A 14,212-nucleotide genomic window follows, 5' to 3' on the forward strand; every position below is an offset into this window, starting at 1 on the left:
CAAAGGGGTGAGGGACCAGGAGCCATCACACACGCACAGGGCTGACAGGAAGGGAGTCACTCCCTCCTAAACCACTCCAATATGGCAAGGCAATGTTAACCAGCTGGGAAAGTTCTTTAAAGACCCTTAATTAAAGGCTGGCTGTTGCACAGGCCCCCTTCCCATCCCCACCAGCAGCGTTTCCCAGTTTCCCGGCCTCTCTCCCGCTGCCCTCCATCCCTAACACTTTCCTTCCCTCTGGCATCTGCCAGCAGCGTGCTGTGGCTGCCAGGGGGGGTCTTCAGCAATCAGCCATCAGATGGAAGTTTTAACTCAGAGTAAAAGGAAAAGAAAAGGGGGAAAATTCGCTTGCTGTTGATTTCCAGACGTGGCTGCCAGCACGGACGGCAGCGCTCGGGCAGAGCTGGCTGTGCCTTCCCAGCAGTGGCTTAGTGATCTGCATCAGCACTCCCAGCCACATAAACTGGGGAAAATGGGGTTGGATCAGCCCTTTCAGCTCCATTCTCTCCTCCAACACCAGCTGTGGCATCACCATGAGCCAGCCCCAAAGGCTCGAGCCATCCCCCTCCTCCTGCCCATCCCATGTGTGCCCATTCCCCAGGGAAGGAGCAGTGGTGGCAGTGCCCCATCCCATGAGGGATTCACAATTAGGGCCTGGAGCTCCCCTTCTGCCAGGGGAATCCTGCCACCAGAGAGGCATCAATTTATTCTTTTTATTCTTGTGATATAAATTAATTAAGAGAGGCAACGCCTTGCTGCTTCAAATGGGAGCGTAAATTTGGCATTTGCAGGTGATGGCTGCACACAACCACACTGCTGCAGCCCCCAAAAACAGCAGGAAGGACACTCAACACCCCTGGCAGCATCTCCCACTTGCCAGGCCGTGCCAGCTCCTGCTCCCTGAGTGGAAATCCTGCAGGGAAGCTCCAGTGCCTCCTCCCAGCTTTTGTATCCCCCATGGGCCATTCCCTGGCAGCCTCACCTGGGGAATGTGGTGTGGGACACACACATGTGGCAGCAGGGAAGGGGAATGGGGATGGATGGGCATTTCCAGGGAAGAGCAAGACTTTCCCTGTTACAGGTTATAAACATTCAAGATGAAATGTGGGGCTGAAAATCAGCCCTGCTGCTCTCCTCATCTCCAGACCCACGCAAAAGCAGGGAAGTTTTAACTTCTTGCTTTTGGAGCTTTTTTTTTTTTTTTTTTTTTTTCTTTCTTCCCTATTTTTGTTCTTTCCCTTCTGTCCTCCTAAATCTGGTATAACAGAAAAAGGAGTAAATAAAAAAATTTGGAAAGCTTTTCCAGCCTTGCTCTTCCTGGCTTATGAAGTGGAATGGAGAGGGAGGCCCAAGAGCACAGGAACCACAAAACTTTGGATAGCTGGATTTTCAAAACAAAACTGAGTCTAGAAATGGAAACTTTGGTTAACTGAGATGGGGATGAAAACTTCATTTCATACTTGGCTGCAAAGCTGGATCTTCATCATCCTCTTGCTCTGGCACTTCCCCAACCAACCTGGTGCTCCAGGGACATTTTTCCAGCTCCACAAGCACGGGGTGTTTTGCCATCATCTCCTGAGCAAGCAGCTGCCCAAACTCCCTCTGTCCCAGAAAACACCAGCACAGCTCAGCATCCTCTCATTACAACTTTATTCCCAGAGGTTTTGAGCAGGAAGATCCAGCAGTGACACCTGTCCCTGATCCTCTGTGGCAATTTCAGAGCAATTCCTCCCAGAGGAACTGTGGCTGCCCCTGGATCCCTGGAATTGTCCAAGGCCAGCTTGGATGGGGCTTGGAGCAGCCTGGGATGGTGGGAGGTTTGATGGGGTGGCACTGGATGGGCTTTAAGGCCCCTCCAACCCAATTCCAGGATTCCATGACCCTGGAGAATGAAATGTCCCACTGGAGAAGCGCTCAATGAGTGCTCAGAATTCCAAGGAATCTCTTCTCAAACTGAAACCTCCGCGGCAGCACAAGTGGGACAGGGCTGCTGTCACCATCCTGCACTGAAACACTTTCTTTGGAGCACATCGCTCCACTGGAGCTCTTGAAAGCACCGCAAACCGAGGTGGATTTAAGCCTGCGCTTGGCTCAGAGCAGGAGCCGGGAGATTTCATCCCCTTCCTACCAAAGCTGCTTTTTTTTGTCTTGATCTAATGAAGTGCAGACTTCACCTGGACAGAGCCGTAAGTGGCTCCTCTCGGAGGCAATGAATACAAATACTTGACCTCGTGAGCTGCGGGGCAGCAATTAGTTTAAGCAGGGGGTTTGTGTAACACTTCAAAAGTCTTAATCCGTGCGGTCAGCCCTGGCACGGTATTTGCCAGAACCCATTGAGTAGTCTTAATGAGTCTGCAAAGCGAGCTTTCAATACATTTTGGGTCGCTTCAGATGCTTTAAATGGCATAGTCTATATGGTATTGTGCGGCTTTAGAAAGGGCCGGGCTTTAAAAAAGTATGGTTCCCTTTCACAGGGCAGACAGAAACCATCTTTAGAGCCGGGACCCTTAACGTTTTGCATATCAATACGGCTGGGGCTGAATGCAGTCACTCAGCTGAGAAATAGGATCACTATCAGCGTTTCCAGGCTTTCACAGGCACTTGGGAAACTTTAAAGCCCTTCGTGGAGAATAATTTGGTCGAATGTCGTGGCTGGAAACAAAACCTAAACAAGCAGAGCGCAGTCCATCATGCGGAGCTGCCAGCGAGGCTGACAAGGGGCTCCAGCCGCTCGACATCCCATCCCCGGCGGGGCGGTGACCTGGGGGGACACGGACCTGGGGGACACAGCCGGGGGACCCGAGCCCATCCCCACAAAAGCTCCATCACCCCCAAGGCGCTGGGATTACAAGATTTTGTCTCCTCTCGCTCCTCCTTGGCAATATCCCGGTTTTTGTCGCTCAGCCTGGCTCACCTGGAGCCTGTCCCGGGAATGAACGGGAACGTGTCCGACCTCCCCCGCAGCCCGGAGCATGGGACAGGAAACAAACCGCACCTCCAGGGACTCGAGAGAGGTGCCAGGACCCCAGAGCTGTGCGGGACCAAACCCCAGGGGTGGGTGTGAAAGCAGCCGGAGCTTGGAGGAAAAGGGACGAGGTCCATGGAACATTCCAGAAGTGGTACCCGCTTCCCTCAGCGTGCCCAGGCAGCAGCAGCGAGGAGAGGAGGCACCTCAGCAGCTCGGGGATGCAGGTTTGGGATGCTGCATGATGGAAGAAACCACTGCCAAAGCAGATTTGCGAATAATGCAGGGCCTGAGGGCGCTCCAAAACTCATAATTAGCTCATTAAAGAGACAAATACAAGTCACTAATAAGATCTTAGAGGTTAATTAAATGTTTCCCCCATCTTTAATTTAGGGAAAACTAGTTAGTAGAGATTAAAGTAATTTCTGCAGCCTCCCGTGATGACCCTCGATGGCTGAGGATTTGAAAAACTATTGAGATTATTGAACTGAAAGGGCAGAGTTTGGGTGAATTGTGGAGAAGCTGGAATTTTCCTCCTAAGGGTTAGAAAGGCGCTGCTCTGTCAGCTGGGCCACTCATGGAACATGGGAAGGTGATCCAGAGCTCCCTCTCCCTAAGCCAGGAGCTGGCATTTATTCAGAACTGCTGCTCTTCATTGTTTTGTTCAGCTGGGAAATTCCTGCAGACTCTTTTACAAAACATCTCCCAGGATTGGGGTTTGCTGCCCAGCTGTCCCCTGATGACTGTGTCACCCCCACAAGTTGGTTCAGCAAAACCCCACTGCCTGCCTGCCCCAGAGGTTTCCAAAGGTTTCCTTTTATCCATGATCCCACAAACCCACCCGGAGCGCTCCCAGTTAACGCAGATCAGCGAGGTTTATATGGAAGAATATTTAATCTGCTCAGGGAGGGGAGAGGGCTCATCTCTGGTTTTATTTCTTAAATATTTCTCTCTACTCCAGAAAAGTCCATTTCTTGCCAGAAAAGGTCCAATATAAATTAGAACGAAGGGAGGAGGGTGCTGGTGGGGTGGCCACAGTGACCACAGGGATCCCTTGACCACAGTGACCATGGGCATCCCTTGACCATGATGACCACAGGGATCCCTTGACCATGATGACCACGGACATCCCTTGACCATGATGACCACAGGGATCCCTTGACCATGATGACCATGAACATCCCTTGACCATGATGACCACAGACATCCCTTGACCATGATGACCACGGACATCCCTTGACCATGATGACCACAGGGATCCCTTGACCATGATGACCATGGACATCCCTTGACCACAATGACCACAAGGATCCCTTGACCATGATGACCACAGACATCTCTTGACCACGATGACCACAGGGATCCCTTGACCATGATGACCATGGACATCCCTTGACCATGATGACCACAGACATCTCCTGACCACGATGACCACAGGGATCCCTTGACCACAATGACCACGATGACATCCCTGGGCCGCAGTCCTGGCAGCCCAGGTGCCAGCCCGGCAGCGTGCCCTGGTGATGGGCTCAGTCCCACCCGAAATCCTGCCCTGTCATCTGATAAAACTTCATGTTGAAGGGTCTGTAGAACTCCCGCAGGCGCTGCACCACCTGCCCGTCGATTTTGGGATGCGGCCGCCCCTTGGATTTCCCCAGGCAGCGGGGTTTGCTCCCCCCCTCCGGCTTCTTCAGGCAGGGAAAGCCCTTGGTCTCATTAAAATAGAAATGTTTGTCCGTCACCACCCTCTGGAGCCCCAGGAAGTCCTGGACACGGCCCATCTCCCCGGCAGGGTCGCTGACCAGCCTCTCCCCGCTGACAAAGAGGAATTTGGAGAGCGGGAAGTACTGCAGCCAATTATCCAGGTGCTTGGCGTAGATCCCGATCCTCACCGCGCTCCAGCTCGTGTCGATCAGTCCCGTGCTGAGGTTTTTGAAGGCCAGAGCCTGGAAGCTGGGGATGGAGGGGTTTTTGGAGAGGGTCTGCGTGTAGTCCGAGATGGCGCGGGTGACGGGGTTGCGCACCACCACGATCAGCTTCGTGTCCCGGGACATGTTGTAGATGCGCCGCGGGGCCTCCTTGGTGACAAAGTAGCTGGGGGTCTTCTCCATGGTGATCTGTCCCTCCAGGGTCCGTGGCATCAGGCTCCTGAGGAGAGAGGGACACGGTCAGGATCCGATGGGGAAAAAGCCCCAAAACCCGGCCAGAAACGCTCGGGGGATTCCCAACCACAGCCGCATCTCCCCTTCCCCTCCTGCCCCACCTGGTCACATCCCCCTGGGCACCTCCTTAATCTTCAGAGCCCTTCCCCGTGCTCCAGCCTCTCTGCCCATCTCAGCATTCCCTTTGTCCCCTCCAGAGTCCATCCCTGTCACTCCAGCAGCATCCACAGGGCACCTGCAGGCTGCTCTTCCCCCTTGGAATTCTCCCCCAGCCCCTTCCCAGCCCTGGAAATCCCAGTTTCAGCTGGTGATGGGTGTCTCAACACGAACATTTCAGGACAGGGCTGGTTTTCATCCCTTCCTCCAGTCAGATTTCATGTCCTGGAGGTTTCAACTCGCCCCGTGGGATTGCAGAGGAAAATCCCATCACGGGGGTGATGCCCAAGCAGCAGCCGGGGGTGGAGATGCCCACCAAGGCTCCCTCCTCCTCTGCCTCCAGACAAGGAGCAGTTCAAGCCAGAAAAAGACTGTTTCCTTTGCGAAAGAAAGGCAGAAAAACCCTGAGGGCCCAGCCATTGTGCTGGGTAAAATTCACTGCTCCGATTGTTCCCCTCGCGCACTTTAATGAGGCATTAATTGCGGCAGAAATTACCCAGCCACGTCAGGGTCCTCCCTGCCACCAGCACCGGCACCTGCCCCTCTGCCCTCCACATCCTCCTCCACCTCCAAGGGGAATCACAAAACCCTGGAATGTTTGGGAAGGGATCTCTCAGATCATCCATGGGCAGGGACATTTCCACCGTCCCAGGTTGCTCCAAGCCCTGTCCAGGCTGGCCCGGGCCACTTCTGCGGATTCTCTGGGAATTCCACCCAAGGATGCTGTGCCTGGCAGGGAGCCGGGTCCCCAGGGCTGTGCTGGGGGACCTCGGCTCTGCCCAGCACCATCTGCTCCTTATGTAATGGGAAAAGCTTGAGGTTTCTGGGGAATTTTTCCCCTGGACTCAGGAAAGAACACTTTATTAAAAGCATTTGCGAGCCACGCTGGGCCCCCACAGCTCCCTCCCCCAAACAAGAGGCAGAAGCCATTTGTGGCTTTCCCCCCCCCACTTTTATTTTACTTCTTTATTTTAATTTTTCTTTTTAATTTTAATTTTTATTTTTATTTTTCATTTTTATTTTTATATTTATTTTTATTTTTATATTTATATTTATTTTTATATTTATTTTTATATATTTTTTATATTTATATTTATATTTATATTTATATTTATATTTATATTTATATTTATTTTCATTTTCATTTTCATTTTCATTTTCATTTTTATTTTAATTTTTTCACGGTGCCAGCATTTTTAGAGCTCATTCCTGTCCCTGGTGCTCTCACCTGGCAGTACAACCCCTCTGTTTGGCACCTGTGGGATGCCCTTCAAGCATCCGTGAATCCCGGGGCAGTCTCGGGTGCTTTTCCCATCCTATCCAGCACTTTCCCCACCCCAAATAACTGCACTCAACCGACTGACAGAGCTCCTGCTGGGCAGCACCTTCCCAGGGATTAGAGCCATCCCTGTCCCCTCCCTGTGCTGGTCCAGGGTCAAGGAAAACCCAACGGATCTGGATCCACATCTCCAGCTCCTGCTGGGGCTTCCAGCCAAGCATCCTTGACTTGAATTCCATTCCGAAAATGCCACAGGGTTTTCCAGGCTGCTTCTCCTGGCAGCTTCCTGAGGCATCCCTGTGGTGTTTCCCTGGATGCCTCTGGGATTTCTGAACGGCTCCTTCTTCATCCTCACCCGATCCCAACCCTCTCAGCAAAGCTGAAGCAGTCTCACTCCTCAGGGGGAAATAAATTGTTTATTCCCAGCAGCGAACGCTGAGGATGGGAGACCCTGCAGAGCCCAAAGCACATCCTGGCCCTGGACACTTCCAGCCCCTCTGGAAAACCTCTCTTAATCCTCCCTTCCTCCTGCAGAGCGACATCCAGGGCAGCCACACCACCCACAGCTTAATTACAATGTAATTAACAGAAGTTTTAATGAGGCTCCTGTGGCTGTGATGGGGTGCAGGGACCGAACTGCCCCATCCCGGGGACATCCCGGGGACATCCCAGGGCCATCCCAGGGACATCCCGGGGACATCCCAGGGCCATCCCAGGGACATCCCGGGGACATCCCAGGGCCATCCCAGGGACATCCCGGGGACATCCCAGGGACATCCCGGGGACATCCCGGGGACATCCCAGGGCCATCCCAGGGACATCCCAGGGACATCCCAGGGACATCCCGGGGACATCCCAGGGACATCCCAGGGACATCCCAGGGACATCCCGGATCCCGCTGGGAACAGCAGCTTCCAAGCGTTCATTGTGCAACACCTCCTCTTCCTTCCAGCTCCTCCCAGGATAATTAAGCACTTCACATTTTCATTAACATCCTAATACTTCCCCTAAATTACCCCGGTTAATTATTGATAACACCCAGCTCCCTCCAGATCTGGCTTCAACTGGCGAAGAGCAGAGCCGGCTTTGTTGGGCTTCGCTTTTGCCTAAAGATTGGGAACTTTAATGGAATTTACAGTTAATTTTTATTGACCTTCAGAGAGCACCGTGGGAATGCCAAGCAGAGCCTGCAGGTCCAGGACACGGCAGTGGGGAATTGGAAGGAATTGGGATTTCCAGAGGAGACTCTGTGCCCAGGAGGAGGGGATAAAAGCCTTTTACTTCTCTATTAAGCTGATAAATTTTTAATTAATAAAACAACTGGCGCTTGAGAGGCAGCAGAGCAGAGGTTTCCTACATGGAGACACTCAAGGCATGAAAATGCTTCCTCGGTTAAGGTAACACACAATAAATTACAGCAGATAAAATGATGATAAAAATGCAGAAAACTGCATTAAATAGTGATTAACAGCCACAGCAGGCAGGTAATCAAAGCAGACTTCAAAAACTGGGCCAGCATAACTTTCCAGAGTTAATTGGTTCACGATTCCTGATGATTTTTGGAGCAGAACTCCTCCCAGCACCGAGCTGAGAGATCAGGGGATGCACTTTTGGGAGATAAATAAGTGTCCAGCCCAAAGCATCCCTGAGTTATCACCCACGGCAGCTCCAGGAAGGAAATGAACTCAATCCCAGCCCAAAGCAGCCGTGCTTGCCCCATCCCAGACCTCTCCATGGCCTCTGCTTCCCCCAGGAATCAGCGGGAATCAGCACAGGGCGGCTGAACTGGGAGGGATGAACTGGGAAGGATGAACTGGGAGGGGATGAAGTGGGAGGGATGAACTGGGAGGGATGAACTGGGAGGGATGAAATGGGAAGGATGAACTGAGAGGGATGAACTGGGAAGGATGGGCTGGGAAGGATGAACTGGGAGGGATGAACTGGGAAGGGTGGGCTGGGAGGGATGAACTGGGAGGGATGAACTGGGAGGGATGAAATGGGAAGAACGAGCTGGGATGGACGAACTTAGAGGGATGAACTGGGAGGGATGAAATGAGAAGAACAAACTGGGAAGGATGAACTGGGATGGATGAACTGGGAGGGGATGAAGTGGGAAGGAGGAACTGAGAAGGATGGGCTGGGAGGGATGGGCTGGGAAGAACGAGCTGGGATGGACAAACCTAGAGGGGATGAAGTGGGAAGGACAAACTGGGATGGATGAAGTGGAAGGGATGAAATGAGAAGGATGAACCGGGAAGGATGAACTGGGAGGGATGAGCTGGGAGGGATGAACTGGGATGGACAAACCTAGAGGGGATGAAGTGGGAAGTTTGAACTGGGAAGGTTGAACTGGGATGGATGAACTGGGAAGAACGAACTGGGAAGGACAAACTAGGAGGGATGAAATGAGAAGAACCAACTGGGATGGATGAACTGAGAGGGGATGAAGTAGGATGGATGAACTGGGATGGATGAACTGGGAGGGGATGAAGTAGGATGGATGAACTGGGATGGATGAACTGGGAGGGGATGAAGTAGGATGGATGAACTGGGATGGATAAACTGGGAGGGATGAAATGAGAAGGATGAACCGGGATGGATGAACTGGGATGGATAAACTGGGAGGGATGAAATGAGAAGGATGAACCAGGAAGGATGAACTCCCCAAGGCGCCCAGGACCAAATTATCCCACGTTCCTTTTTATCCTAATGACCTGGCTGCTCCCCCTCGCCCTCCCCAGCAGGTCCTGGCAGAGCCCCCCCAGCGCTCCCCAGCCCCGAGCTGCCTCCATTAATTTTGATTCTTTCACCAATTCAAAAATGTGCAAATGAGGCCGAGGCTTCCCAATCAGGCCTGGCCGGGAGCTAATTGGCTTTAAGCAGGGAGCCCTGAATATGCTAATGAGGGCAGTAATAAGGCTGTGATGCTCCTGGAAGGGGAGCCAAGCCCTGGGCTCCACCACGGGCTGACTGAGACACGTCAATTAACGAGCAGGCAGATCATTTATTAATGTCCCTTCGCAGCCCTCTGCCCCTTGCTCCTAATTACAGTTTGGTACATGAAACAGCGCAGGGGTTTGGCGGGTCCTGCTCCCAGCTGGAGCATCCCCAGGGGCTCCTCCTGCCCCCCAGAAGCTCCAGATCCCCCCCCTGCCCCATAGGGGACCACGCTGTGGGGTCTGCAGCCCACACAAAGGAGCCAGAGCTGTCCCACTGCCCCCCGGGACGGGCTCTCTGTGTTGGGTGAAGTCTCAGAGGAGGAGGAAGATGCGGTGGATTGTGCCAGGCTGCTCCCTGGAGGGGCTGAGCCCCAAAGACCCTCCCCGAGGGGCTGCAGAGCAGGGGAGAGGCAGCCCTGGGGTCTGGGGGGGCTCTGGAAAGGGCTGGGAGCCGCGGAGGTTTGGGTTGGAAGTGGCTCCAGATCCGGAGATGCGGAGTGGAGCCAAGGGGAGAAGCTGGAGCCGATATTTGCATTTCTAATGATGCTGCTGCTCCCTGCAGACACCTGACACCCGGTTATTAACCCCCCCAGGAACCGGGGCTGGCCAGCACCGCTGCTTTTCCCATCCAGAAATCCCCCCAGACCCCTTGGCATCCCAGATTTCCCGGTGGGAAGGTGTGGAAAAGGCCATGTCCCCCCACCCTGCGGTCCCCACACCCACTGCAGCTCCCACAACCCAGAATTTCCATCACATTTCCTGCTCATGTGGATGGCCAGAGGGGGATGTTTTCCTGGCATGGTTATTCCAGCCATTCCTTAGGGTGAAAGGGCTCTGCTGGATTATGGAGAGCAGGAATCAGCCTCAATCAGGGCACAGCTCCTGCCCTGCACTGGAGGAGAGGCTCTTTGCTCTCTTAGTGGGGTTTGGGATGAGCCATCCTCACCCTTCTCCACCGTGGAGCAGCTACAGGATATGGGGTCACCCCAAAATGCCACCTGAAATCCCCAGTCACACCTCTCACAGATGGGTCTGTCCCTGATGGGATCCAAAATGAGCACCCAGGGACTTCTCCTCCCTGATGGGATCCAAAAAGAGCACCCAGGGACTTCTCCCTGCTGGAGTTTGAATAACTGTGAGTGTAAATGCAGGTGAGAACGGGTGGGAAACACAGAACAGCTCCACAAATCCCCAAAAAACCCTTCAGAAAATGGGGGATGGAAGGTGCCCAGCTGTGATGGAGCACTGAATCCCCAAAAACCCTGCAGAAAATGGGGGATGGAAGGTGCCCAGCCGTGATGGAGCACTGAATCCCCAAAAACCCTTCAGAAAATGGGGGATGGAAGGTGCCCAGCCGTGATGGAGCACTGAATCCCAAAAATCCCCACAGATCAGGGGACTGGGGACTGGCAAGTGTGACCAGGCTGGTGTCCAGCCAGGCCAGGGCTGCCAGGGGCACTCCCAGCTCTCCATCCCTCTGGAATGAAGCCCCTCAGCGCAGCAGCAATTAGGAATCTCCTCTCCAGGCTGTTTCCCCAGTGTCCCTTTGATTCCCGGCGAGGGGACAGCCTGTGGCAGGTGTCCTGCCTGTGACCCGGCTCAATCGAGGGCTCTGATCTCCAAATGACCCTTCCCAGCAGTGCCCGTGTGTCCTGCTCAAACAGCTTGCAGATGAAGGAGCAACAGACTGGAGATGATTTATTCAGGAATTAAAGGTTCAGTACCCCTTTTAAAGGCTGCGCCTCGGCACTGTCAGCCTTCATTGCACACAATTAAAGGGCTTGGCTGGCCCAGCCCCCCGCTCCTGCCTTCCAGGGGAAGGAAATCAAACAAAACCAACCCCCCCCAACGCCCCCGCAGAGCCCCGGGCCCGGGGGGGCTCTGCTGGAGGAACTCGGGGCTGGAGCAGCCCTGAGCTCCAGCCTGGGAAGATGCTCCAGCTCCATTCTCTGCTCGGGATGGGGGATGGAGCGCTTGGGTTTGGGGATGCTCGGGGCTGGAATCCTCGTGGCTGCTGGTGCAAAGGCTGGTCCTGCAGCTGGAGCTGCACCCGAGAGCATTTATCACTTCTGGTTATCCCTCCTGCCATTTATTCCTCCTCCTGGTTATCCCTTCTCCTCTTTATTCCTCCTCCTGGTTATCCCTTCTCCTCTTTATTCCTCCTCCTGGTTATCCCTTCTTCTGGTTATCCCTTCTTCTGGTTATCCCTCCTCCTTTTTATCCCTTCTCCTGGTTATCCCTCCTGACATTTATTCCTCCTTCCATTTATTCCTCCTCCTGGTTATCCCTTCTGGTTATCCCTTCTTCTGGTTATCCCTCCTTTTTATCCCTCCTGCCATTTATTCCTCCTCCTGGTTATCCCTTCTCCTGGTTATCCCTCCTGCCATTTATTCCTCCTCCTGGTTATCCCATCTCCTCTTTATCACTCCTGGTTATCTCTCCTGGTTATCTCTCCTGGTTATCCCATCTCCTGGTTATCTCTCCTGGTTATCTCATCTCCTCTTTATCTCTCCTGGTTATCTCTCCTGGTTATCCCTTTTCCTCTTTATCTCTCCTCCCGTTTTATCCCTCCGGATCAAACTCGACCCCTCCAGCATCTCGGCACCTTCTGTGCAGTGAAGGCGCCGCAAACTCCACCCGAATTCCCAGCCGGGCTGGAGTTTCCCTGTCCCACCTGAGAGATCGGGATAAAGCTCGGGATGAGTTCTTCCCCCCGAGCCGTGAGAGCTGCGGTGCTCACGGGGAGCAGCAGGAATTCAATGAAAAACTTCCTTCCTCTTAGGAAAGAAAGGGAAGAAATCCTCTGGCAGCAGCGCTGGGATAATCCCTTTCCAAGGCAGTAAATTTTCCTGCAGCTCCCCCGGAAAGTAATCCGGCGGATTATTGCACCTTTCAGCACAGGCAGCGTTTAAACAGGCTCTCCCTCCCCTGGATCCGGTGCTTTATGACCTGACCTGCTGTCTGAGCAGGGGGAAACACAAATTACCCTCCTCTGAACCTGCCGTACACACACTGGTGACAGATTTTATCCCCCTGGTAACTGGGATCCTCGGGAGGGACAATAAATAAGGAAAATTTGCTCTTGGAGCTGCTGGGGAGGGAAGGGGACTCCACTATCCCTGACTGTCCCAAGGTTTCTTTTTAAAAAAAAACAAAAATCAGAAAAAAAATAATCCCTGAGACCACTCTGTCTAAAGCTCTTGTTTCAATCACAAATTTAAAATTTGTTAGTTCTCAGTAAATTATCCCCTCACAGCAACAGGCTGGTCCTGCCTGGTTTCCCACCTTGATGGAGCAGAGCACAGGAAAGGCATAAAAAGGTCACAAAAATCCTTGGGGTTTTCAGGTTTGCAGCTCCACAGGGAGCAGAAATAGGAATTCTTCCACTTCCCGATGCTTGGCTGAGCAGAAGGAAAAGGAGGGGACCCTTTTCACTATCCCAGGTTCCTCCAGCCTGGCCTGGGGCACTGCCAGGGATCCAGGGGCAGCCTCAGTTTCCCTCGGGGCAGGGAAGGATTTATTCCCAGTATCCTTTCCCATCCCTGTGGAGCCATTCCCCGTGTCCTGTCACCATTCCAAGCGCATCCATCCCCTCCCTGGACTCACTCCCAGCGCTCCCTGAGCCACAAGCTCTCCGCTAATTAGCCCAGCCTAATTAACGGGGGACAGCGCAGGTGGCAGGACCCGCACCCCGCTGTCCCTGGGGTCCCTCCTTGTCCCGGTGCCGGGGTGCGGGCGAGGGGCACCCCCAGAATTCCTGCCCATCCCGCTCCATCCCAGCCCCGCCGCAGGTGCGGGAGCCCGGGAGGGATGGAGGAAGGAAGGGAAGGAGAAGGAATAATCCACACATGTCGGCCAGAGCCAGCCCTTGCCGCTCGATTGACAGCTGCCCTGATTTGATCAGCAGCTGCTGACGAGGCATCAGACAAGTCCCCGGAGCCATGAATAATTTCAGGGTATTTGTGTTTATTTGATCTCAGTATGGGGCGGCCCCGGCCGAGCCCGGAGCCTCGAGGAGCCACGGGAAGGGGCAGCCGGGCTCTCCAGATGGTGGCTCCAAGGCCACCGTGGGCAGGGCTGGCTGTCCCCTGGCTGTCCCCTGGCTGTCCCCTGGCTGTCCCCTCCAGGGAGCTCCTCGTCCTGCTCCTCACCCTCCTCCTGCACAACCCAACAACTTCCAGGGAATAGCAAAGATCTTCCCACCCTCACCATTCCTAGCGTGAGCCATTCCAGCATTTTCAAGCCGTTTATCCCGTTTTTCCTCTTTCAAAAGCACAAAAACCAGCACTTTGTGCTCCCTGGGCTGGGGGTGCCCCCAGGTCCCGCTGGCATCGCCGAGGTTCAGAGGTTGGGAAGGAATCGATCCCGGTGGGATCTGTTTCTATGAAATCAAAGGTGTGAGAGGTGAGCCCTGCCCTCCGAGCAGAACCTCCCCATCTCCATCAGCTGATCCATGCCTGCATCTCATGGAAACTCCTGCAAAAACCGCTTTCCCAGTCTGGCTCTGCCCTGCTGAGCGAGCACCAGGTCCTGCTTGAAATCCTGAGTGAAACTTCAGCCTCAAACCAAGCACGAGCTGCTCTGAAGCGCTTCCAAAACCGCCTCATTTCTACCTCAGCAAACATCGAGCAGCCCTGGCTCGGGAGCCACAGCCGGGGCTGCCAGTGGGGATCCATCAGCACCAGCTCCAGGGAAAGCTCTCTTGGCCACA

The 14,212-nt window shown here is 53.8% G+C and overlaps 1 protein-coding gene across 1 annotated transcript in view; it reads right to left on the reverse strand.

Annotated features, from left to right (window-relative positions):
• Window positions 1-4,406: 4,406 nt before the first annotated feature.
• Window positions 4,407-14,212, reverse strand: part of HS3ST6 (heparan sulfate-glucosamine 3-sulfotransferase 6) — a 30,739-nt gene continuing 20,933 nt past the window's right edge. Inside the window, exon 2 of the mRNA XM_086853908.1 lies at window positions 4,407-5,113. Coding sequence (XP_086710034.1) covers window positions 4,495-5,113 — 619 coding nt within the window. The 3' untranslated portion in view covers window positions 4,407-4,494. The remainder of the gene's footprint in view (window positions 5,114-14,212) is intronic.

Source organism: Cyanistes caeruleus, chromosome 17 (assembly GCF_971803275.1).
Source record: "Cyanistes caeruleus chromosome 17, bCyaCae1.hap1.1, whole genome shotgun sequence".
Taxonomy (NCBI): Eukaryota; Metazoa; Chordata; class Aves; order Passeriformes; family Paridae; genus Cyanistes; species Cyanistes caeruleus.